Raw genomic sequence first — 27451 nt, forward strand, 5'->3', positions numbered from 1 at the left:
TAAGGTTTCATTCGAATTAGCTCCAAACTCTATAATTTTATACATATTCGATTTTTTATTCTATGCTGAAAGCTTTTAGGTTCAGTTTTGTTTAAGGGACCCGGAAGGTCCCAGTCGTGACGTAGGAGTGCTCCCGCCTATCACAGATTTTCTCACTTTTCCCGCGTATATAGTTTCTTCGTCAACTACCCGATATTTAATATCTCTCATCTATCAAGCATAAGTAGTGAAAACTGTTAAGTGAAACCTAGTAATAATATTGAATAACTAAATGTAAGGTTGAGATGTTTGTGGAACGTAACTGAATAAGTAGGAAGGTAAACTAATAAACAAAATATACGCCGTGGGCTCGAATAACCCGACAGATTTTAAAGGAGTATTTTGACTGCATTTAGAGACTAAAATGTCATACAAAGTTTTCTGAAATAGGTCTTGTTTTAGAGATAATGACAATTCTCGTGAAAATTTGTTTCTGAAAAAACAGTGAAAAGCGTAAATAAAAAAAAAATACTTATTCTTTGCAAGGTTTTTTTTCGCCATGATGTAAAAATAAATAACGTGTCGTGTGCTGAATGTCACCACGACGCCGCGTGCGTTGACACTGTTGACAGCTTGCAAATGCAGTGCATAGTTGTGTATTTCAGGGTGCGTAGCCAACATGCTAATCGTTTACGCTCCGTAGCGAACGAAACGCAACTGTCACTGTCGCACTAATATGGAAGAGTGATAGAGAGACACAAAGCGTGTCATTAACGTAGCGCAAACAATTGTTACCTTGGCTAGGCAGGCACCCAGGGCCGCTATTCCACATTGTCGATAACATAGTATTTCTGGTGTAGGTACTCAAATTTTTACATACATACATACAAACATATAATCACGCCTATTTCCCGGAGGGGTAGGCAGAGACCACGGATTTCCACTTGCTACGATCCTGACATACCTCTTTCGCTTCCTTCACTTTCATAACATTCCTCATACACGCTCGTCGGTTTAGGGTGCTCTTGACCTGGCCTTTCTTCAGGATTTCCCCGATATGATCAGAGAAAGTCCGCCGAGGTCTACCCCTTCCAACTCCCACTTCCACTTCTCCCTTATACACTCTCTTTGTTAGCCTTCTTTCACTCATTCTTTCCACATGTCCAAACCATCTCAACATACCTTTCTCAATTTTTGTCACTACATCTACATTCAGTCCACACTTTTCCCTTATCACACTGTTCCTAATTCTATCTTGCAATCTCACACCACACACACTTCTCAACGCTCTCATTTCCACTGCATTCACTTGGCTCTGATGCCTCTTCTGCCATACCCAACTTTCGCTACCATACATAAGTGTAGGCACCAACACCCCTCTATTAACAGCCAACCTTGCTTTTTGCGACACCTTCTGGCTGCTCATAAAAGCGTTAAGTGCCCCATTCACACGATTTCCAGCATTCACTCTCCTTTCAATGTCTTTATCATGCTTACCGTCCCTAGTGAACAAGGTTCCCAGATACACAAACTCTTTCCACTTGTTCCACTCTTTCTTGACCAATCGAAATTTCACAGTTTGTCATATTTTCTTCCTTTTCAAATACCATTACTTTCGTCTTGCTTACATTTATTTTCATTCCTTTCCTTTCAAAAGACCCATGCATTCCAGTAACCATCTCCTGCAACTCGTCACCCGATGACGCTAGCAATACCAGGTCATCAGCGTAAAGAAGACATTTGACGGATAACCCAGTCATTCTCAGCCCACATGCATCATTTCTCAAATCATGCAAACTACTATCCATGAATAGATTAAACAGCCACGGTGACGCTACACATCCTTGCCTAACACCCTTCTCGATGCTAAACCACTCAGTGTACGATCCGTTTACTCTCACACAAGCACTGGAATCCTCATAGAGCGATTTCAGTGCCTGAATGAGATGGCCGCTCAATCCATACATCGACAGTACCGACCAAAGTTCATTCCTCACCACTCTGTCATAAGCCTTTTCGAAAGCGCAATAGACCTTTTGACCTTTGACCAAATACTTTTCGGCTATGCATCGCAAGGAAAAGACTTGATCCGTACATCCCATACCCTTTCGAAATCCCGCTTGTGCATCCCATACTTTCTCATCGGCCTGTTTCACTACTCTTTCAATCAATATCTTTGCATATAATTTGCCGACGACGCTGAGTAAGCTAATGCCTCTGTAGTTTTTGCAATCCAGTTGTGATCCCTTTCCTTTGTAAAGAGGTACAATGACAGCCTTGCACCAGTCCCTGGGCACTTGACCGGTTCTAAAGCACATATTGAAAAGGCGATACAACTGACTTGCTACAATGCCTTTTCCAGCTTTCAGCATCTCGACAGAAACTTTATCATATCCCGCAGCCTTTCCTGATTTCATTCCTTTCAACAAATCTTCAATTCTTTTCCTCAAATCTTTACGTTACTAAAATAAGTAGGGAAGAACATCATTAAAACATTAATGTATAAAATAAGAATATTTAACCGTATTATGAATACCCATGGTATAATAATATACTCCATCGGGTACTCCATTCCCGTCTTTTCTAGGTCACCTAACTGACACAAGCTACGTCATCATGCGACAGCGCTATATGATAATATGCGATAGCGCTATATATAGCGGCCATGTTGTTGTGACGTAGGCCTGTGTCACTCTGGGAATAGAAGACCATGTTTTATTAGACTATGTGAATACCTACATAATTTATCATGAATAATCATGATAGTCAAAAATATTTTCAACATTAAACTTTATATCTAAATTCGTGGGATATACCCATTACTAAAATATATGGATATTCGGTTATAAATTTTTCCTAAATTAGGATGATTCGAATCTGCTGTTGGGGATCGACAATCTATAAATAGCCGTCTTGATTTCCCAGGGGCATTCATTTATGTAGACTTGACATGCCAGATTATGTTCATGTTTATAGCTTAAATCTGTGCACTGGAGCTCTTTTGAGTGTATTTTTAAACATATTTCTGTATTTGAAAATACTGTTAGGAGTGTTAGGTATTAAAAATAATACCAGAACCATTCAAAAATCTCGGAGTTAAAATGCTACAAAATAGTTATTTGTTTTAATAGGGGGCAATAGTACATTGTAGGAGAGGATGGAAAACCGCTAAAAGATGGACGAGTCGTTTGAGGGCCGACACGTTAGTGGAGGCCCTCAAATAATACGAGTCCATCTTTAGCGTTTCCGGTCGAGGCATTACATAGTGCTTTTCACGACTACTGCGAGGAAATAAGAAAACATTTACATAACTATAAGTACTTGCCCGCGATTTCTCAGGTAGCAAATTACTAGCCACTGCCTGTGCTGTCTCTTGAATTTCGGTAGGCGTCAGTGTAAGAATATCATTTTCTTCACTAGAAGAACTCATTTTTATAGCGAGCGTAGATATACGCGTTTCTTGTATTTTTTAGTCAAACACAATTTACACTATTCAATTCGGTAAGTATTTTCAAATCCCGCCTTTTTTACTTTTTTTATCACTTTTAAGAGGCGTTTTTCTGTTATTTGCTTCAAACCGACTCTACACTTAGAAGCGTTTTTGCTAAAAAAAACCACAAACAGCTACAAAAGTAAAAAACGCCTTAAGCGTGAACTGAATGGATAATTGTTAAAAAAAATGAACTGAATGGTTTTGACATTTCTTTTTTTTTAAACAAGAAATTGGTCCTATAAATAACCTTATTTTATTTTTGAAGGAAAAAGTTGCGCCTAAAAAGACCTTTTATTGATTTTTATGTTTTAAATGATACTCATTGCTGTAGCGAACCGTCACCAATGACAGATGATGATAACAATGAAACATTGTAGTAGTGGTGGTTCAGGTGCTACTGCTATTGCCTACTTTCCAGCTTGGTTTTAGACCATCTATTGCCAAATTTCCGAACAGTGGCGTGAAAAATGTTTTTTTTTAACCCCTCGTGCTACTATTATTACCCAAGTAGCGAAAGATTCGAAAAGTGTATCTTCAGCGTTGCTAGGCTTCGACAAACTTTTATACCGAGTGAAACACAAAAATATTCATCACACTGACGCGTGGAAAATACTAACTGTAAAACATATATTAAGTACATTTCAAATTCAAACGAACATAAGTAATAAAATAAGTATTTATCATTCAAAATCATCACTTAAAAGTTAATTTTACCAGAAATAATTACTTCAAACAACTTTCTCAACAGTTTTTAAAGAATAAAGAGACCCTTTACGAGCTGGTGTGGAGAAATACTAGATTATTAATGGAAGCCAATAGTCCGAGGCTGAAATGATGCCTTTCACCCGAGTTAAACACTCTACTTTTCATTTCGAATACGAGGAAAGTGAAATGCATGTGTTTTTTTAAAAACATGAGAAAGTATAGACATTTTTACAGTAAATCTTGAAGGTACTTTCAATTAACAATTCAGGCAAAAGTATCGTTATTTATGGAATGGGGAGATACCTAAATATCAGAATGGAAATCGTATAAGAAATCCATTTAAAGTATTTAAACCCAAATTAAAATTGCTTATCGTAAAAAAAATATATACGTTTCGTACTTTGGAACGTAAAATGCTCTAGTGCAGAAATGTATCATTTTCTGCTCATCTCTTAGAACAACAATGACCCTCTTCATAGCATGAGAAAAAAAAAATTTAGATGACCGAGAACACCCAGGAAAAGGAATTTTCACAATAATGAAACCTATTAGCCTAAGTTTCATCGAAGTCGTTGAAGAAGTTTTAAAAATACTGCATTTTTAATAATCAACAAGGAAAACAAATTAAAAATATAGTTCATTTAGCTTAGTTAATACAATTTTATTTAATATAAATTAGAAACCTTTTCGTACGGCTTCTTTACTTAGAGCAGAACTTTCCAACCAGTGAGGCTCAACATAAAAACTCCAACTCTAGTATATCAGTTAGAGCTTTTATGGTGAGTGCTAATTATTAATTTACCTTAGGCAGAGACTAGCGAAATATTCAAGACGGACAACCTCCATATCTCAGCAGCTTAGCTTTATACCTACGAATACTAAGCACACAGTCGTCGCTATTTATTTTTAACAGGCGCTATGTCTCTATGTCAGGCGCGCAGTCCATAATAACATTATACAGATCTTTAGAGTTAATCAACATTATAATATAACCTCTATTATTTCATTTTTAGGGTTCCGTAGTCAAAGAAATAAAATAAAAATATTCGTCGTGGGCCAGATAAGTATAAAAATAAATACACGGTGTAACATGAGGAAACCGATCAATTTTTACCGCGTATACCTGATCATATTTAGATACAAAAATGTCCTATAAACTTTTTTGAAATTCGCCTAGTTTCAGAGATAATATTAACAAAAAAAAAAACAAGTTTTTATTGTTACATAGCGTAAAAGGCCTTTTTGATGGTGATGTTGCTGCTATGGGACGTAGTCTAAATATCCTTATTGATAGATGGGTGGATTTCAAAATCCAGCGAAAACTTATGGTTCGGTCTTTATAAAAAAAACTAGTAGGTTGTGCGAGTTGCAACTTTTTTATATGTTTTTAAGAACTATTATCTTCATGTTCCTTCAATTACCATCTCCAATAACTTAATAGTTTTTTTTATATAAAATGTTTTATGTGTCTAAAGTCATCACCGTCTACCGGAAAAATCTGAACCTTTTTGTTTGCAGTGAAAATTATAGCATACCTATCGTACGATTGCGATTTTTCTTTTACTTATATCTTTTCCATGTTGTTGTTTAACACATGAAAAAATATGCAATAATTCCTTCACCGAGAAAGTACATTTAAAAATATTTAAAATTTTGTCACGAATATTCATCAACACCGTCATGGTAATGTCAATGTGAGCTTATCTCCGTGTATGAACAACGAAATACCGCCAAAGGTCCTTGCCCTATTTTTCACTTTAGTATAGAATGCCAAAAATGATTTCACTATAAAGTCACATCACTGAATCGTGAGAAATATTACGAACAAATTTGTAAAACGTAGTTTGTCACAACAGAGCATCATCACCGTTATGCTTTGGTTTAAAAAAGTTACAAATGATATATTAGAAATAATTACTGAAATGAATGGCAAACTACATGAAGTTTATTGTGTAGCATAGACATTAACTACTATTATTCGTATTCTAGAAATAAAAACAAGAAACTCTCAAATCGTCAACACCATACCCGTCATCACCGGGAAAAAATGACGACCGGTGATGATTTCATGTGTATGGTGATGACGGTTCTCAGAAACTTTTCTAGTTATTTTGCGATAATTCATTATGAAATTAAGCTGTATGTTTGAAAAACGTCGTCTATGTCTTCTAACACTATATAATGTCTACCTTATAAATGTAGAATAAATGTAGAAGAAGATATAACTATTTTTTTCACACTAGAGGATGCTTAGTTTTTATTTAACATTTTGACTGATGTAGGCAAAATTTAGGTCATTTAGAACTTAGAACATACAAATGTTTTTTTTTATAATCTAATAATGTAAATCGTGCAACTTAGAGTCTGTAATTGCATGTTAGTCGTGTTAAAACAAAGTATTTAAACAAGCAACATATATTAAGTTTTAAGCGACCATAGGCTACGGTACTGGCTCACTATCGTGATGGCTTTATGTTTTTTGATAATATTATATTAATTGATGTATATAATTACACCAATTAATAATTATACCATTGGGTAGTCACCGGACCCAATACCTAACATTTTGTAACTTATGACATGCATTACAAGTAGGGGTCTTGCAACTTATAAAACACTGATTATATATTAATGTTTAGCTATTAAACAACATATATATGGATTTAAATCATTATAGCTATTTTTAAAGTTAATTAATAAAACAACAAAAATACAAACTTGTGCAATGAATCAAACTATCAAAAAAAAAGTAATATATCATAAAAATTAAGCTCATTGGTAAGCCAGTAATTTTATAATATGACATAAATACCAAGTTATGCAGTAGATAAAATAAGATGCGGGTTTAAACTGATAATAAGAGTACAATATTGTTAATATGATTTAACATTGAAAAGACCCAAAAAAATAAATGAATACATAAATTGCCTATTTCGGAACATAAATTATTTAAAATTATACAATAAAAATACTTGTTATATATTTATTTATATGAATAAAATGTATTTTTTATAATTTTCTAAAAATAATTTATGTAGCTAGTCTTATGTTCAAAAACATGTTATTTGTAATGTTTATTAAAGTTCTAAAGTCTTACAATTAAAAAAAGTTTTTGTTTTTTTAATACGTTTTTAATACATATGTAAATTAGTTCCCAAATCGTCATTACCGTACATGCAGTGTCATTACCGTCTATAAAAGAGTCATTACCATACCATGGTTGTCATCACCATCTTGCGTTTTTATTTTCCGAAAGCGATAACTTCAAATATAAGCCACAAATGATTGTATAAATACCATACATATCCTCAATATACAACCCCCCATTACTTTACCCAGCTAGAATCGTGTTAAATTAAACATTGAAAAAAAATAATTTTTTGTATGGTGAAATTTTTTGTGCTGAAATCCACCCAGATGTCAAAAAGTGACAAGCAACACTTTGCAAAAAGTAGGTTTTACGAAAAAAAAAAAAAAATCAATTTTAAGTGACAAGTTTACCAATAACATTTATTTTTTATGTACAAATACATTCAAAAAATTGAAAAAAAAAACAAAAAAAAAATTTTTTTTTGGCGAAATTGACCTAAACTCTTATTACATATTTTACTTCTTTTGACCTCAGAAATGCGTGGTTAAAATTATTCGGTTTCCTCATGTTACACCGTGTATATGAATCCATCCAAATATTCAAAAATTTCCAAATACACGTTAGTAATAAAAACTGCAATCAAATCCTTTTATACTTTTACTTATTTATTTAGTTGAGAAAAAAAGGTAGTTACCTATTACGTATACCTATACTCGTATGTATTCATCATCATCATCATCATATCAGCCAGAGGACGTCCACTCCTGGACATAGGCCTCCCCCAAAGAGTGCCACAATGACCGTATGTATTATAATACTTACAATTTAAGTCATGTATAGCAGTGAATTTTGTATTGTGACTATTGTGCAATGTGTACAAACGACATATAACTTAAATTTTTATTGCACTGCACTCCTTGACTCTTATCAATAGTGGTCTTAGAAATTGCCAATTCAGACCATTGGGCTTGAAGATAAAGTAGAGTTCATTACTATTAGTATTAATGTCAATAATCATGATACTTCGATAGTAGGTATCGTATCCAGGAAATAAAATATGTAGTCTATACATATATGAGAATTGAGTAAAGTTTGTAATTAAAATAAGTAAGATAGGTACGTTTGAAGGCGGTAATGATATTCCAACACCGAAAATGTGTTAAAGTCACCTACATAGGCATAGGCATAAAACTACAATGATCGGCCATGGAACGACCTTGAATCTTACTGGGGCGCGGCGTAGGTATACCTACTACAATGCATGTAGGGCAAGGAAAAATGCACATAGAAACATCACAGTATAACATTTAGAGCAAGAAGGGCAAGAGGTACGCGCAGGCGTACCAGGGTGCCTCGAGGATATCGATTCCAGAGGGCTGCGTGCGCCGGGCCCGGAACATTCGTAACGCTTTACCACCAGCTGACCAGTATAAAGCTGAACGCCAGCTACGCATAGTTGTAATGACTCCTAGGCTCATTTTACAATGGGCTGATGAGTCGGAGTAGAAAGTCTTTTGCGAAGGGTGCAGATTTCCCGCGCGCGCGCGCGCGGGGAGCAAGGCGAGGGCCCGCGCCCGGACCGGGACCCTCACATTACGTAACGCAACACGCACAGTACGGCGCACAAACAATGTGATTTTATTTTCTTGAATTTTTCTACTGTTTCGATTATACAAATTTTAGGATTAGTATCGTGATATTTAGTTAAGTGTCGCGCGACTTTAATTTCGCTATCGTTTTAGATGTCTAGTGTAGAATAATGTTTGATACAACTTGCAACTGCAGTTTTGTTTTGGTGAAAATCTATCGTGAATTGCGCAATTTATAATAACCATGGACGAGAAGATTGAAAGTCGTCGACGAGTGAATCTTGAACTTGGGATCTCGGAGACAAGGCAGTGACTTGTGTGAAATCGGTCGATCGGTTTTGAAAACTTTCTAAAATTTTTGTAAATCAATAACGCATAATTAAAATAGAGACAATACGTAGAAAAAATGAAGACGTTCTTAATGAGGAAACAGAAATATAAATTATGAAAATTGATTAAAATTTTCATAGTGTACTCTTAGTACCTTCAGCAGTTCTTCCTCATTACACAACATGACGATGGGTGAGTGTCGATAATTAATTTCAACATTTTCAGTGGGTAAACATTTTCTTAGTAGTTCTATAGAACTCTCTATTTTTTAATTGAGCTCTATGACTGAAGGATTTCTCATTTCTATAGACTGAAAGGAATGGGAAGTGCCCCTTTCAGCGCCATTACTTCCGCCCAGATCTTTTGTTTGGCATAATTGGTTTCCATAGTAGAAGCTTACAGTTTGGCTTAGGTGATTATTTTGGTGCCTGTTTTCCGAGAGGGCGTATTAGGTACTTATTAGGCATTTATAACAATTACCGAAACTACCGGAATACTACCTACCTCATAATTACCTACCATGCAAACTTTTTCATTGTTATTTTGTTTTTTTTGGTACCTACTTATAACAAATGTATGACTTATTTACGCATTGTAATAAATCGTTTATCGACTTTATCGCATAGGAATACAAAATCATTTTTTTGTAATAATTATACCTATTCTAATTATTTAATTTTACCAACCGATAATTAAACAAAAGTTAAATTTTATATGGATTATCGGGATTATCTCGGAATGAACTTTATCATATAGGTGACAATAAAATATTTAGTCTACTTTGGTGTCCCACTGCTTGTTAAAGGCCTACCCTCGTTTTCTCCATTGGCTAAAAAAAAATTAGTTGTGTAGGTATAGGTATCAAAAGTTACTTTAAAACATCATTTGATTGTACTAAATGGTAGGGTTAGGGTCAAGAGATAAACTAAATGAGCGTAGGCGTTGAACTATAAAACAGAAATGAGACCACTAGACCTGTTCTTGCCGAGAGTGTAACTGAATAGGTACAATGAGATCTTTTGTACTGTCTTGTCTTGGGCACAAGGGCGTTTTTTAAAAGTTTCGATGTACTGTGTGCTATCTGAGAGCTGAGTTGCGTCACCGCCACCGGAAGATGGTAAGATGCTTCAACACTCAACAGCATCTTGCAATTGAACAAAATGGGAGCTTGGGAAGATCCGCGTAAGCACCTTTAACCTATGATCTGCTACTAACTACCTATGTCATTAGTTTCTTTCACTGTTGCAAGAAGTGGTGAGGTAACTCCTTGTCAACTTGTTAATTTAATTTGTGGCTCTGCTCTACCTTTTTTAATCGTGCGTGATTGTGCGAACTTAGAATATCAGAGCGACGCTGAATTATGAACTAAAGTTTACATAGTTATTTTTTATTACCATCATGAAGTTAATTTTATACGATGCCCTAATAAACAGGCGACTTCCCGGAATATTGCACAATTTCTAAACATAGTGCCATGTAAAGCGTAGATTCCTCTAAAGAGTAAAACAGCAACTTTTTTCTTTACAGGAGATTAGATAGGTACATGTTTTTATCTAACACATTGTACCAGTTACTTTTAGAAATGGGTTAAACGTCAGTAACGGTAAATTTCTTATCTTATATTTGCGCAATGTACAGTAAACAAAAAAAAACGCTGAGCGCCGCCGAACGCTCTCCTAATCTTCGTAATGTTTTGTTTTAATAAAGTTATCGTTATTTTTGCTTAAAATCCACCTGTTCAAACATATTATCCTACACGTTATTCGCTTTCAGTATTGCTTTGGGTAAAATTAAGCAGTTATTAAATTTGTTAGCTAAAGAGTGACGCAAGCGCCGGTCAATGAAGCTCGGGCGGCGCGCGAGCAGTCCGTGCGCGCGCGTTGCACCGACACCGCGTCGACCGAGCGCCGCCCGCGCCTCGCGTTTCCCGCCCTCGCAGTTACGCGACAATTTTCGAACCCCGCGCACTCAATTACTACAGTCAACTCTACTCCCCCTTCACCAACTATTCAACCGAGCGCACCGAGTTCCCGCGTTTTTTTACGATAGATTATCGTATCTGTGTTGTGAGATCATTTTTGATAAGCTACAAAAATGATTAATACCAACCACACGTAAATAATAAAACCCAGTGAACTGTTTCATTAGAGATACATCTATTGGAGAAACCAGATATAGTTAACATAATGGAAAAGAGCGATTCATTTGCTATGTATGACATTAATATCAGCGATAAAGACAAAAAAGATCCGAATACGGAAAAAGTTTGCGATGGAGACAAAAACCAAGGAACCCAGATCTCGACTTTAATAAAAATTCGTAAGTAACGGCAGCAATACCATAACAAGTATATTGGCCTTTTGTTATTTGTGTTATATTATATTGGAATTATTAAATGATCTGATTCAGTCTATATACTTATAATATTTCCATTTTTAACCATCTATGAATCTATTCTAATACCATTATTTTTGAGTTTTGGATGTTTTCTACATATATGTCGTCGTCAAGTACCCATAAGTTGTGGGCTCAACACAAGCCTTATTGAGCTTACTGTGGAACTAGGTCGATTGTGTAAGATTGTCCAATTTTTTTTAACCGACTTTATTTTTTAATGTGAGGAAACCTGCATACATGCATGCATGCATACTGCTAAGGAGCTTCTAGGGCTCAAAAGGCACATAACCTGCGCGGTGACTAGAATACTGACTGGACACTGTAAGTTGAACAAACACATGTTTCAATTTGGCAAGAAAGAAAGGTGTATGTGAAGTCCCCAATCCGCATTGTGCTAGCGTGGGGACTATAGCCCAAGCTCTCTCGCGCATGAGGCCTGTGCCCAGCAGTGGGACGTACCTATATAGGCTGAATTATGATTAATATTTTTTTATAAATTATCGTATTTAGTAGGTACTAATAATATATTCATTTGCTAGTATTTAATTGTGATAATCCGCGTAGGAAAAACACGTAGTGGGCTAGTGGTGGGACAGTCGCTTAGAAACTGTATTTAGTTTGTGTAAACAAGTCATAGCCATAAGTTCAATTGTGTAATATGTCTTAATCTTGCTATTTGAAATCCCAAAACAGCTGAAACTAATTTACACAAAAAAGCAAAGTGTAGTGTAGGTATCTAAAGTAAACATCAAATTTAGCAATATTAAGTAGATTAAACTAGACATCTATAATCTTAAGCGGTGTAAATAAAACAAAAACTTGAGGCCCGACTGATTTCCCTCAACAAGTAGGTATACGTAAGCAAGGTAAATGATTTGTCATTGTTTATAAATCTTCTTCGATAAACAATGGCCTTTTCTTGTTCAATACAAATACAATAGTGCTTGACTTTTTTCGTCAGAGTGCGCTAGATAGATTGAGTAGAATGAAAATACGATGACATGTAGAAAGATGAAAAGCTATTGTCTACTTAACTCAGGCCCTGGGAACCTCACGTAACATCTCAGATTATTTCATCCAGCTTATTATCACGGGGTAACTTTTTACTGATCTTAATGTATTAGAAAATCAGAGATTTCCGGAGGATTTCATTAGTCTAAAAACGTCAAGTCTACGCGACCTTACAGTTAGTACTTATATATCTCTACTTGTAGAGCATAATAGAATTTGTTTTTGTAGCGCTGGATTTTGTATGACCGGCTTTTGTTTTCTATTATATTAATTTATGTGAATGGTAGACAATGGCACATTATTTGTTTGCACATTAAAAACTCGCAAACCTATTCATTTGTGTTGTTTGTTTGATAGCATAAATATTAGCAAGTACCTACTTGCTAATAGTATAGTGCTTGCTAAAGTTGCTAATAGAGTAATAGGTACCTACGTATATTTCAGAAAACTGTCAAAAACCCCAAATCTCTTCGTCATACAATATTCATAGGTGACTTGCTGCAAGCGCGCTGCCAGTGACCTTAATTTCACTGGACACTAGCATCGTATTGAATTAGCCGCGCAGCTGATTGACGGGCACGTTTGTCGCTTCCGCTAGTTGTGCCCGATACTGGCACGCGCGTCCCTGGACGATGGGCTAGGCCGGCTAGGGGAACCTGTCGTGTTCCACTCCGCCGCGGCCGGCCAGTTGGCCCACTTGTCTACGACTAGTACCTTAACGAATGGGCAGGGCCCTTATGCGCAATGCTTGAAGAGCACATAGTATCAACCTGTATAAGTGAAATCGCGTAGATTTTTACAGGTTACAGTTCTTGTTTCGCCAAGTGGAATGCTCGGTAAGCTATGAATTTAGTCTGAGTGCTTTTTCATGCCACCGATTAGATGGACCAATATAAGTTTGACCTATGGCGACTTTACAAAACTCGAAGTCAAGTTATACGAAGGATAGCCTAGCCATGCTTTGTGAACTAGATAGCATGTTTCCTGTCTTTTTGTTTTTAAGAATGGGACGAGGTGCAACAGGCTATGTTGCACACTAGAAATTTATGCGCTAGGTCAGGGGTCGCCAAACGTGCAATATTTAAAGGCTACTATTTAACTGATCACCAGACTTAGTAAAATTTAATACCAAAAAAATCTATTTTACCACCCTAAAATAATGAATGATCACCAAAATTATAACACCATTTTAATGTGAAATTATTACCAATTTTATTACACTTTACTATCCTTTTAAAGGAAATGACACCAAACTAATCATTATTAACCCAAAAATACTAAATGATTACCAAATTTCAAACCCCATTTTAATGTGAAATGATAACCGAATTTTTACATCTTGCTATCCTATTAAAGAAAATGACACCAAAATAATCATTGTAAACCCAAAAATAGTAAATGACCACCAAAATTAGAACTCCATTTTAATGTAAAATTATAACCAAATGTTTAATCTTGATATCATATTAAAGCAAATGACTCCAAAATAATCATTGTAAACCCAAAAATTGTAAATGACCACCAAAATTGTAACCACATTTTAATTAAAAATGTGCAAATATTTAATATAATTACCGTTATCCTATTAAATTAATTAATCCACTTCGTCACCTTTTTCTAGTAGCATTTTATTTCTGTAACAGTCGCAGTTCTAACCTAACCTAACCCACTTTTCTAGTAGCATTTCGTTTCTGTAAGGGTCGCAGTTCAAACCTAACCTAACCGAACTCACTTTTCTAGTAGCATTTCTTTTCTGCAAGGGTCGCAGTTCAAACCTAACCTAACCCACTTTTCTAGTAGCATTTCTTTTCTGTAAGGGTCGCAGTTCAAACCTAACCTATCCCACTTTTCTAGTAGCATTTCTTTTCTGTAAGGGTCGCAGTTCAAACCTAACCTAACCCATTTTTCTAGTAGCATTTGGTTTCTGTAAGGGTCGCAGTTCAAACCTAACCTAACCCACTTTTCTGATAGCATTTCGTTTCTGTATGGGTCGCAGTTCAAACCTAACCTAACCCACTTTTCTAGTAGCATTTCGTATATGTATGGGTAGCAGTTGAAACTTAGCCTAGCCCACTTTTTAGTAGCATTTCGGTTCTGTGAGGATCGCAGTTCTAACCTAACCTAACCCACTTTTATAGTAGCATTTCGTTTCTGTAAAGGTCGCAGTTCAAACCTAACCTAACCTACTTTTCTAGTACCATTTCGTTTCTGTAAGGGTCGCAGTGCTAACCTAACCCACTTAACTGATAGCAGTTTGACTTACTTTTATAGTAGCATAACGAAATGCTACTAGAAAAGTAGATTAGGTAAGGTAGGTATGCGGTGCGGGGTACGGGGGGTTGAGCGGGAGGGGCTAGTAATTTTGGCATCAGTTTACTTTATTTGGTAATATGTATAAATTTTTTGGTAATCATAGTGGTTTATTTAGGTGAAAATATCGCATTAATTTGGTCTTCAAGATTTGGTGATCATTAATGATTTTTGGTGATCATTCAATATATTTGGTATTTGAATACAATTTGAAGTGCAGTCGTAATTAAAATGGTGGTACTTTTGTATTTTTAGGCCTTATTTTTTTGGTGTTCAGTAATTTTTTTTGGTAAGCATGATTTTTTTATTTAGGGTACCAAAGTATTTTTTGGTGGTCATTATATTTGTAGCCATATTTAAAGATAAAGGAAAAAAATCGTTACTTATTGAAATATCCATTCACTTGCACTATCTCGTAAATGCTTAGTTTCTGTAATATACACATGAATTATTAGGTACAATAACGTCGGTATTGCTCCATTGACTGAAATTGTTGATTTGTGGATATTACACACGGAATTGCCGTAATTATAATGCTGATAGGTACTAAATGTTAGGTGAGGCTGTTTTTATTAAAAAACAATGCAGTGTATCTATCCAATCATATTTTCATTGAAGCATATCTTATCTATAAGGGGTAATGATGACTGGTATTCACTGTATGACTGAGATACCTATATATACTCGTATGTATATCTACATCCATAGATATAAAAAGTTCAATAGCTAGTATTGGTATTAAGTAATTTATCAGGAAATTGTATCTAATGCGTATGCCAATAAAATACTTGACGCTTGTTTATTTTCGTGGCCTAGATGTATCACCCAATTGTATTGATGTGTTCTTAATTGAGAAAGCTATTGATAACGATGTGTTAAAGTTGTTTAACTATTTCGATTAATGATTTGCTCTTATGTATATGCAAGAGTTTTATTTAAATAACATCCTTTCAGAGTATTGAGGATTTACACGACTGTGTTTTTACGTCGCTGGACTCGAACAGGGAACTGGGCCTATAGTTCAATACGTTTTTTAGTGGACTAAGCCATAAGGCTACATTCAATAATGAATGAAGGATTTCTTACAATGGTTTTTGTATTAATCTCAATGGAAAATTTGCTTGTTGTGATCCCTTTCCTTGCTCGGACTACCATTGGGAACAATGTAGAGCCGAAAATACAATTCGACTGAAGGGCGCGGATCTCGCTCTACAAATATAAGTAATCAACCATTTAATCAAGGATTAGGACCGGCAGTAATTGTTGACACCGTGCTGAAAACAACATATTTCCGAGAACAAAACCATCACTAATTGCAATGACGTCCTGGCTTACTAATTTTGTACTTAATTACTTATGTTTAACCGCCTTCTTTTTAAATCTTGCTGTTTCAACAGAACGTGAGCGCGGGGAGCGCGACTACATCGGGTTCGCGACACTGCCGGAGCAAGTTCACCGCAAGTCGGTGAAGCGAGGCTTCGACTTCACGCTCATGGTGGTCGGCGAGTCAGGGCTCGGCAAGTCCACGCTGATCAACAGCCTCTTCCTAGGAGACCTGTACAAGGGTCGGAAAATACCTGACGTCCAAGGTTAGTTCATGTTGATGTGGTTTAATTGTTGCCGGAGCAGGTGCACCGCAAGTCGGTGAAGCGAGGCTTCGACTTCACGCTCATGGTGGTCGGCGAGTCAGGGCTCGGCAAGTCCACGCTGATCAGCAGCCTCTTGCTAGGAGACCTGTACAAGGGTCGGAAAATACCTGACGTCCAAGGTTAGTTCATGTTGATGTGGTTTAATTGTTGCCGGAGCAGGTCCACGTAAGTCGGTGAAGCGAGGCTTCGACTTCACGCTCATGGTGGTCGGCGAGTCGGGGCTCGGCAAGTCCACTCTGATCAACAGCCTCTTCCTAGGAGACTTGTACAAGGGTCGGAAAATACCTGACGTCCAAGGATAGTTCATGTTAAGATGTGTTTTTAATTGTTGCCGGAGCAGGTGCACCGCAAGTCGGTGAAGCGAGGCTTCAATTCAATTTTTCAATTCAAATGGTAGCAAATAATTATATGTTGCATACCATACAATTAGACAGACACGGTATTATATTGAAAGGTTTATAAACTTAAATTACAATCGCTGTTTTAGTTTGTCAAATAAAATTCGAAGTAGAGCGTGTAAAATTAACACTCACTTTCCTTTCTATCCAAATATTTTAAAACCGCAAACGGACGTCTAATCATCTATGAAATTATGCAATTTTGTTACAGATAGGATAGAGAAAACCACATCTATAGAAAAGAAAACAATGGAAATAGAAGAGCGAGGCGTTAAGTTGCGTCTGACTATAGTCGACACGCCAGGCTTCGGAGACGCCATTAACTGCGAAGACTCGTGGAGAACTTGCTCGGGGTACATTGACGAGCAGTTTCGGCAATACTTCACAGATGAGAGCGGGCTCAACCGCCGACACATGCAGGACAATAGAGTGCATTGTTGCTTATACTTCGTTCCACCATGGGCTCACAGGTAATTCATAATATTTATTTTTAACTTCCTTTACAGTTTAGAGTATGTGGGACACCATGTAAATGATAAGATTTTATCCACTTGCACTGCAACACTGATGGGTAGGTACTACCCGTAGGAATTTAGCATATCGACCCATGATAAAATGATTGGGCACATGAAACTGCAGGGGTTATAACACGCGCATTGTCGATCGCTTAACACGTGAGCGCTAACTATAATCACACACAAGTACTGTAGGGTTAAAATTACATGAAAGTTCGCTGTGTGAGATTTGTTCAAGATATATTATTTAAATTGATAACACAGCGAGTACTGTAGAGGAATGGCGACCAACAGCTTCATTTACAAAAGGGTGAATAATTATCGGGCTCGAGTCTTTCTGCAAGGCGAAGAAACCTCCCTCGTTAAGCTGCCCTACTTCTCAGATGAAGCTTTAATTAGTCCCTTTTTTTGAGGTGCTGTATTATTACAATGTCTTGCTAAAGATGGGAATCGATTTCTTTAGGCGAGGCGAGGCGCCATTGATGCGAGCCTTTGTTGCGAGCACCATTACACTGTTACGTGAACGAGGAAAAACAACTATGCATTCAGTATTGTGTGTAATGAGGCAAGTGATTCGAATGGGCAATTTGAGCAAGTAGGCGCTTTTACCAGTCGGGCCATTTGCTCCATTAAACCCTTTCACTGTCATTATCCTTGAATCAGACTCGATACGCTTTCTCTCTAGGAATATTGTTATTCATTATCTCAGTATGAATTTATTTTTATTAGTATGCATTTAATATACCCACAGATACCTAGATATAGCCTAAAAATTGCAACCACCACACTGTTTTTGATTATTCCAAAGTAAATTTATTCCTAAGGATGTTAAGATTTGTCGTTTTTCACATAGCTCTAGATACTTCAACTCTAGTTTCTCACTTAATTCATCAAAACTAGGCAAATAGGTCTAAATACTTTGGCACTAGCCGGTTGAACATTTTCACGATTCCGCGCCAAAGATTTACATACACTCCCAATAGTCTCGATGTTCTTAATTGATAAGGTGGCAAGTTAGGGACACTCTCAGTTCTTATAACACTTTAAACTCTCGCGTTTTGTAACATATTCACAGTACTTAGTATTTTTTCTCAGTACTTCTTCTTCTTTTCATCCTGTTACCCCTGTTGGGGTGTGGGGGTCGAATCATATTATTCCAGTGACTTTGGTGCTGGAAAGTTTGGGTAACCTCCTCCCATCCCATCCCCAATACTAACACCCAACGCGGGTACACTCAGTACAATGTTTTTAATTCGTTACTTAGACTATCCTACAAAAGAGCCAATCATCTGGTTTATTAGGTCATGGACATAGCGATAGCAAGACGCATTGCGGAAGCATACGTGCTCCTTATGTGGTAACGGTAGTATATCACTTGTGTGACATGACTGACATTATAACATGGTTCGATAACTATATATATTTTTAAACAAACTAAGCGGGCGACACCTTATTAGTCTGCATCATTCAATAATAATACACTAGCTCATTAAATTGCAAATTAATGGGGTGTGGTTATGTCAGTTATATCATTTGAATTCCTACCAACGTCAACAGCTTTTCGATAATTTGGTATGAAAAGGAACGTAAACTACTGGGACATAACTGGGACGCGTCCATAGAGTATAATATCTAATCTATCTATCTAATACCTTTAAACGAGGAATTCTTGTTTATTTATTTATTTATATATATATTTTGGGGATCTCGGAAACGGCTCTAACGATTTCTATGAAATTTGCTATATGGGGGTTTTCGGGGGCGATAAATTGATCTGGCCAGGTGTTATCTCTGAGGAAACGCGCATTTTTAGGGTTCCGTACCCAAAGGGTAAAACGGGACCCTATTACTAAGACTCCGCTGTCCGTCCGTCCGTCCGTCCGTCTGTCTGTCACCAGGCTGTATCTCGTGATCTGTGATAGCTAGACAGCTGAAATTTTCACAGATGATGTATTTCTGTTGCCGCTATAACAACAAAAACAAATACTAATAACAGAATAAAATAAAGATTTAAGTGGGGCTCCCATACAACAAACGTGATTTTTGACCGAAGTTAAGCAACGTCGGGCGGGGTCAGTACTTGGATGGGTGACCGTTCTTATAGATAATGGTACGGAACCCTTCGTGTGCGAGTCCGACTCGCACTTGCCCGGTTTTTTGAGATTTTATACGTTTTCCGAGCAAAGCTCGGTCTCCTAGATATTTGAGTATAGTGAGATGACAAGAGGGTGCGAAATCCCTTACCGTTAATAAAGAAAGGAGAGCAATAAATTTGCGCCAAGGGGTACTTAAAAATGGTTGCGAACTCCTGGTATACATAGAATAACGGTAGGACGTACGTATATAAATGGTTGCGAACTCCTGGTATAGAATAATGTATGTTTGCAGTGTAAGGCAGGTGGATTTGGAGATGATGAGACGACTACACCGCAAAGTGAACATCGTGGTGGTGATAGCGAAAGCAGATTCGTTGACGGCGGCAGAAGTCAAGCGGCTTAAAGCGAGGATACTGGCTGACCTCGAGGATCATCAGATACAGGTTTGCTTTTATTAATCTTGCTAGTAATACATTCGTTTTGTGAGTCACTTGACTTAATAAGTATAACAAACAATTGTTAAATAATTGTATTTATGTAAATTGATAACTATAAACTGGCACTGATGCCCTACGCTACGCAATTCACAGCTATCCTAAATATGATACGTACTATACGATGGCAACGAAGTTTTACAATCGTAGGTGATTGACTCACTCCCACATTATTAATGTAGCATCAATAGCATCAATCGCGTGGGTGGAATAGCTTTAATGCAACGTAATATTGAGAAACTGGGATGTACTTCGTTATGGTGTAACGTCTACGTACTTATATCATAAAACACAATAACTAATAATAATAACAAACGAATGGTGATCGTATGATACTGCAAAAATATTACAAACCACGGATTTTTACTAACTGTCCTAAGACTCAATAAAAGGGATTACTTAATGGTGGTTCCTTCTCCAATTTCTATATACTTTCCAGAAAAAAAAAACCATTCAAATCTACAAATCAGCTGTACCCACAGAAATATGAATATAAGGTTGTACCCAAATAAAACAAAAGCGTAAAAAAGTTCATTCTTGACAGTGCCATATTTACAAGAGATAATTTATAATATTGCTAAGTTTTATAAAGCATATGCTCTCCCCAGCATTTCCATTTAAAATAAAGAGTTTATTAGAGTCAATGTCAGTTGGTCAGTGCTAGAGATGGGTAACTACCCGGGTAAATACCCGAGAGCGGATATTTACCCGGTAAATACCCGATATTTACCTACCCGCGGGTAAATACGCGGGTATTTTCGTTTTTCTTCTAAATTTGATGTGTTTAATGGTATGTGAGTATAAATAAGATTAATTTAAGTATTTTTTTATAATGTTACATAAAATGTATGTTCAAACTAATTACGAAAAGGTTGCTATGAGGTGAAGTTCGATTTTAACATATCAGTCCAATTATGAAAATCGTGTAAAATCATTCCCTGGCTTCCGGAAATGTTTTAAAATGCTTTTAATATACATTAGAAAGATGAAAATAAAGAATACTTATGAATGATAATAAAAAAAAATTGTGCAGTATCACAACTTGTGAAGCTTATAAGTCAAATACAGTTAGTTTTAGGACAAATATGTATATAACCTTTTTTGTAGAAAATTATGTCCACTTTAGTTTGTACATACAACACTTTTCGATATCAATGACAAATTCCAAGAAATATGAAAAAGTTCACTTTTGCCCCCCTCCCCCCAACCACACCCCCCGTCGACCGAAGTTGGAATGTGTATTATCAACGTATAAGTACGATAATTTACTCAAGGCTAAAAAATACTCTTATGACGGCCTTTTTTTAATATTTATCAAAATTGTACTAAAAATTCTTTAATTACAACTGCAACTGCAACTAAACCATTTCATTTTAAATGACACATAATAATTACAGCCATTAACTCGGTTTATATCTCCACTTTAACACAAATCGACATGTGCAACAATAAATGAATCTACCCGTCCATTTGGGTAGATACGGGTAAATACCGGGTAGATGGGTATTTACCGGGTATTTACCTGGGTGGGTAGATTGGGTAAATACCCGCGACCCATCTCTAGTCAGTGCGGAATTGAGGTACCTACCACTACCTTCATTAGGTACCTATATATTCGGCACACGGGGGTATGATGCACACATTTGGAATTTGAATATCATACTGTGGTTGTTGATAATGTATTTACCTAACCATGAATGATTGTGCAGGTGTACCAGTTCCCGGAGTGCGACAGCGACGAAGACGAGGAGTTCAAGCAGCAGGACCGCGAACTGAAGGCCGCGGCGCCGTTCGCGGTCGTAGCGGCCGACACCGTGCTCGAGGTGGGCGGCAAGCGCGTGCGCGGCCGCCAGTACCCCTGGGGCATCGTGGACGGTAGATATTCCTTGCAATAGCTGTCTTCTCGCGTGGTGATAGTGTCAATTTTTGCTCGCGCCGGTGAAAAGCTCAAAGAAGGATCGCGAGCTAAAGGCGGCGCTATTTGCTGTCGTAGCAGTAGACACCGTGCTCGAGGTGGGCGGCAAGCGCGTGCGCGGCCGCCAGTACCCCTGGGGCATCGTGGACGGTAGATATTCCTTGCAATAGCTGTCTTCTCGCGTGGTGATAGAGTCCATTTTTGCTCGCGCTGGTGAAAAGCTCAAAGAAGGATCGCGAGCTAAAGGCGGCGCTATTTGCTGTCGTAGCAGCCGACACCGTGCTCGAGGTGGGCGGCAAGCGCGTGCGCGGCCGCCAGTACCTCTGGGGCATCGTGGATGGTAGATATTCCTTGCTTTTGTAATAGTGTTCTCGCGTGGTCATAGAGTCCATTTTTGCTCGCGCTAGTGAAAAGCTTCAAAGAAGGATCGCGAGCTAAAGGCGGCGCTATACGCTGTCGTAATAATGGACACCGTGTTGGGGATGGGCGGCAAGCGCATGCGTGGCCGCCAGTACCCCTGGGGCATTGTTGACGGTAGATATTCTTTGTAATAGCTTTCTTCTCACGCGGTAATAGAGTCCAAAATTGCTTGCGTTGCTGAAAAGTGAAGGCTTCAAATAAGAACCTCGAGCTGAAAGCGGTGCCATTGGAGTTAGCAACTGTCACCGTGTTAGAGGTGGGCGGTAAGCTATAATTCTTGTTTAGCTAATAGTTTTCTTGCCGCGTGGCAATACGGTTCAAAGTAGCTTGCGCTAGGTACTAAAACGTGATTCGGGTTAAATTAAACGCACCAATTTGAGCTCCTGCTTTAATATACTAAGGCTACTAAGAAAAAGATAAAATGTATCGATGTCAACGAGCCTTGTTTGTAAAGATATGAAGGATTAACACAAAAACATCCACGAAACATCCATTTCAATTGTCAAACATGTAAGTTGTAGGATATATTTAAACTGACATTTCACTCGACCTCCTTTTGAAATTAGACGCAGGAAGCATTAATTACGTCTGGCGAAGAGCATTAGGGAATTTCACCGCACAGTCATAGATACACAAAAGAACTGAAGATGAATTTTATAGGAACCAAAATCTTCAAATACCGCCATGAATTTTACGGCGCTTACGATGTCTTGGTCACGTGATTCACGCCCGCTCCCCTCACCTACAGGTTGTCTTCTTGACTGTAGTAATAATTGAAGTAATAATAAGTCAATGTCCCATTGTTACAGTGGAGAACCCTCGGCACTCGGACTTCACGAAGCTCCGCACGATGCTGATCTCCACCCACATGCAGGACCTCAAGGACGTCACCCAGGACGTGCACTACGAGAACTTCCGCGCGCAGTGCATCTCTCAGATATCGCAGCACGCCATGCGGGAGCGCGGGTCACTATCTTAATATCATACACTAATAAGACAGCCAATAGACTACTATCCATGGTATAATAATATACTCCGCCTGGTACTCTCTTCCCATCTTTTCGTGGTCACGTTACTGACACAAGCCTACGTCATCATACGACAGCATATTATCATATAGCAACGCTATATGATAATATGCGATAGCGCTATATAAAGTGGCAATGTTATTGTGACGTAGGCTTGTGTCACTCTGGGATGAGAAGACCATGTTTTATTAGACTATACTACTAGTGGCTCTGTGAGCTGTAGACCTCGCGAGCAGAGCTTGAAATAACATGGTGCTAAGAGCTTTAAATACACCGTGTTTTTTTTGATTTCCGTTAATTTCAAGGGTGCATTCCTGAGCTTAAATCAAGTAACTTTCTCAAAGACACCGATGTTCTAATTAAGTCCATTTCGGAGATAATCCATAATTTATTTTTTTACTATAAGGCCTCTACAAGCGTGTACACTTGCCTTAGGGCCGGCTTACATATTGATTAGTGTTTAGAATGAGTTCATACATTTGCTACTAAACTTAAGTACAATCTCGGTCGATTGATGTACGAAATGACATTGATATGTCACAGATTTCAATTGTTTGGTTGAGTTAAATGTAATGCCCGTGTTACAACAACGCTATATGCTACATTTAATTACTTTTTAAACAAAAAAAAAACAAAAAAGAAAACAAAAAAAAATTTTTTTTTTTAAATTAACTATGCCATTTAGTTCTTATAAACGTACTTAACTATACCCCGAAGTTAACGGAATTCAATAAAAACACGGTGTATAGTAAATTAAAGAAAAACAATACGAAATTTATGTGTAAAAAAATACAAAAAGTTATAATATCCCAGCATACAATTACTGGGGATCGAACCCAGACCCTCTGTGCAAACAGAAAAAGCGAACGTTTACAAACTGAGCCAAATAGTTCTTAGATGGGTTGACGAAATTTAGCTACTCCTTCTCAAAATAAAATTAGTTAAAATTAAATATCTAAATACCGCCTAAACCAGCGATAATTTTTTTCTGCATTTTTTGCTATTAACTCTGTAAACATGTCTCAAAAAGAAAAAAGTCTTATGATATCGATACGACTATTTGTTTAGGCGCCAGGTATCACGACTCCGCCATTTTTAAAAATTTCCAAAAACCGGATTGACAAAAAAATTTTATTTAGTCATAAAATTCGGTCACAAAATTTCACGAGAATCGGTTAAGAATTGCGACCTGTAGAGGAGAACATCCGGACATACGAAAGCAAAATGCCCGAGTCAAAACGTAGACCTTCGCTTCGCTTCGGTCAACTATCCTACTAGTCAAATCAGCTTCTTTTTTAGAACTGTCATTTGCTAATATTTAGATTTTGTTTTTAGTTTTATTAAAAAAAGGCTCACCGTAACACCATATATGTATGTCCTTAGCTTAGGATATTAAACAATAATCGCCATCTGCAGTAATTATCATTTCACCCTCCAGGTTGGCAATCATTTTATCCTCCTTGTTGACTTCACCAGACACATTTTTAGTTCATAATAAAAAAAAAATGAAAAATTTTCTGATATTGATATATTTCATTTATCATTACAACAGTTTGTTTCTGCAATAAAAAGTACAGTTAATGGTAAAAATAATATCCATTAGTAATTATGTTACATCATACTTTCCAATGTTCGCATGTTGTTTTTATGTGTGTTATTACATCAATTCAAGTTAGGTATTCGAGTTATGCATGTTGTAAATAAATTCTATTAATGTTAAAGTAGGTTTAAGTTTGAATTGTTTTAATGTTAGATTCTGAGCAACATAACTGTTATTATTCATTAGTGGAAACTGTGTGGCTTGTGAATGTGTTATCTGATTTACTATATGTGTTGTTTTTGCCTGTTTGTTTCCCAAAGGTTTAAATAAATAAATAAATAAATAAATAATAAACTAACCAACTATATTCAAATTTGCCGCCAAAAACTCGTTTGCCATACTACAATTCCTTGCTCATTTCTTTCTTCTTTTTGATATAATTTTAAGAACTAGTTATATTAATATCATATCCTAAACATCAGAATTTATCACCAAATATTTATCTAACGCATATGGACTGATGCCAGTTAAATGCATCTGACGCGTAGTAATCTTCCTAATACAGCCGAATTTAATCATTTTAATGGATATTAAACGGTATAATCGGCACATTTTCCTTGTTTTAAAATACCTGGATCCCGGTATTGCATTAAAAAACTCCGGTATTGAAAAATGCGTTTAAATAGACGGGATCCCGGTATTGCGGGATGCCGGGATCCCGGTATTGGAAGCCCTAGTAGTAGCTCAAAACAATAAACAGACCCAGTATTTATAAATTATGAAGTCCTTCATAATGATGAACCCACTGAGATATATATGTTTTGAGTTAATGATGATAATATCTATTTACAGGAAACTGAAGAGGGATTCGATGGGCAACAATAGCGAGGTAGTTATTACGGACACCGACAGACTGCTACTGCAGAAGGATGAAGAGGTGAAAAAACAGTCAAAGCATAATGAAAATATTAATGTGCTTATTCTGGCGAGCTATTTTAGAGAGTTAATATTTTTACAACTTACGTTTATGCGCCACGAGGCCACTATCTCACCACTAAATCAGACCTGCTAGCATGAGTTGCGTTCTCGCGCGCGACTTCAAGTATTGACTCGCGCGCGAGAACGCTACTTATGCTAGACCGCCAGTTCGATGCAAACGGTTATTGGTGCAAATTGTTGCTACTGCCAGTTCCTTATTACAAGTACATATATCATTATTTGTTACAGATAAGGCGAATGCAAGACATGCTCACTCAGATGCAAGAGAAACTCAAAGCTTCCGACAAGAAACACGACAGTATTATAGATGTATAAATTATAGACTGCAAATGTACCTCTAGCGTAGTGTTACAATTAATCTATTTCACTTATGTTCTAGTAAAAATATTAAGAACCTCTTTAGAAAAATTTGATGAATTTAGAGTTTTGGACATATTTTTTGGTTTGTTTTTAATATCAGGAAGTACTGTGTATTTGACTAATGTACAGTTAGTGTATTCAAGAAAATTGTAATGTAGGTACTTTAAGCACAAGCTCACAAAAATCAATAATTTTATTACGAGTTTACCTGTACTGTACATTACCTAACTATTTATTTACGTTATATGTTGGCCTTCTTTTTGAGAATCTCGTAATATATTACTGAAAAACTTGCATAATTCACCTGTGAAGCCTACGGTCATGTATTTCATATTATTTGCATGTAGCATATACAAAGCAACCACAGAGTACCTAATACCTAGAATAACTACTCGGTATAGTCGGGATGTTGTATCTACCTTGTAAAGCAATATTATTAGTTATCAATGCCAGATTATTATCAACCAAGGCAACTTTCGTTTTTATGCTTTACGCATCACATCAACACGAATTACTAGAATGCCATTGCTCAAGCAATTTAACATACGAGTGATGCTTAATAAGAAAATAATAAGCAACATCGTCAATATAAGCGATGTCCATTAATCTGTCCGTCGTTCAAATTTAAACCAAAGTTAATGATATATGATAAGATCGAGAGAGCACTATGTGCACTTTATGTACCTAGTAGTTCAGTAGTACCTCAATGCTAAAGTATCAAAGACTAACGTTAAGTTGAAAATTTAATTTGTTACAGAATTACTGATAAAGCTTTTTAAATAAATAGTGTAGTAAATAAAGGTAGTGGACCCCGCAGTAATTCCTCAGCCAGAAAAAACTTTACAGTATGATAAAGTATCAATAAATAAAAAGTATTGTATAAATTTCCAAAGAATAATAATAATAGAATTAAAGTAAATACCTAAAGTCTTAAATCGTTAATATCTTTTTACGGAAAAATGCTCCGTTCAAACTTTCTTCACCAGACATATTCATGTAACGTATTCCAACAATATATGAAATATCAAAAAAATATCCCAGCAGAAATACCAGTATTAATAAAATAATTTTTTTTGGCGTGTCTTGGACCGGAAAATTGCTCAGTCTAATTTTTTCACTGGAATGCCATTTT

General features: G+C 36.7%; 1 protein-coding gene and 1 long non-coding RNA gene across 4 annotated transcripts; one reads left to right on the forward strand and one right to left on the reverse strand.

Moving 5' to 3' along the window:
* Positions 1–879: 879 nt before the first annotated feature.
* Positions 880–1644, reverse strand: LOC134796123 (uncharacterized). Its single transcript, XR_010144898.1, has 2 exons — positions 1162–1644; positions 880–1115 (listed from the first exon to the last, which is right to left on the reverse strand). It is a non-coding gene; the product is annotated as an uncharacterized LOC134796123 (long non-coding RNA).
* Positions 1645–8840: 7196 nt separating this feature from the next.
* LOC134796125 (septin-2) lies at positions 8841–26357 on the forward strand. 3 transcript variants are annotated; one of them, XM_063768092.1, is made up of 8 exons: positions 8841–9379; positions 16303–16494; positions 17164–17422; positions 19856–20006; positions 21767–21932; positions 23202–23358; positions 25813–25897; positions 26188–26357. In XM_063768092.1, the coding sequence occupies exons 1-8, from the start codon at positions 9370–9372 to the stop codon at positions 26272–26274; spliced, it is 1107 nt and encodes a 368-aa protein (XP_063624162.1). In that variant the 5' UTR covers positions 8841–9369; the 3' UTR covers positions 26275–26357. The 3 variants fall into 3 exon arrangements, with proteins under 3 accessions (XP_063624162.1, XP_063624161.1, XP_063624163.1); XM_063768091.1 differs by lacking the exon at positions 8841–9379 and adding an exon at positions 10987–11506; XM_063768093.1 differs by lacking the exons at positions 8841–9379; positions 16303–16494 and adding an exon at positions 16529–16673.
* The last annotated feature ends 1094 nt before the right edge of the window (positions 26358–27451 follow it).

Source organism: Cydia splendana, chromosome 13 (assembly GCF_910591565.1).
Source record: "Cydia splendana chromosome 13, ilCydSple1.2, whole genome shotgun sequence".
NCBI lineage: Eukaryota > Metazoa > Arthropoda > Insecta > Lepidoptera > Tortricidae > Cydia > Cydia splendana.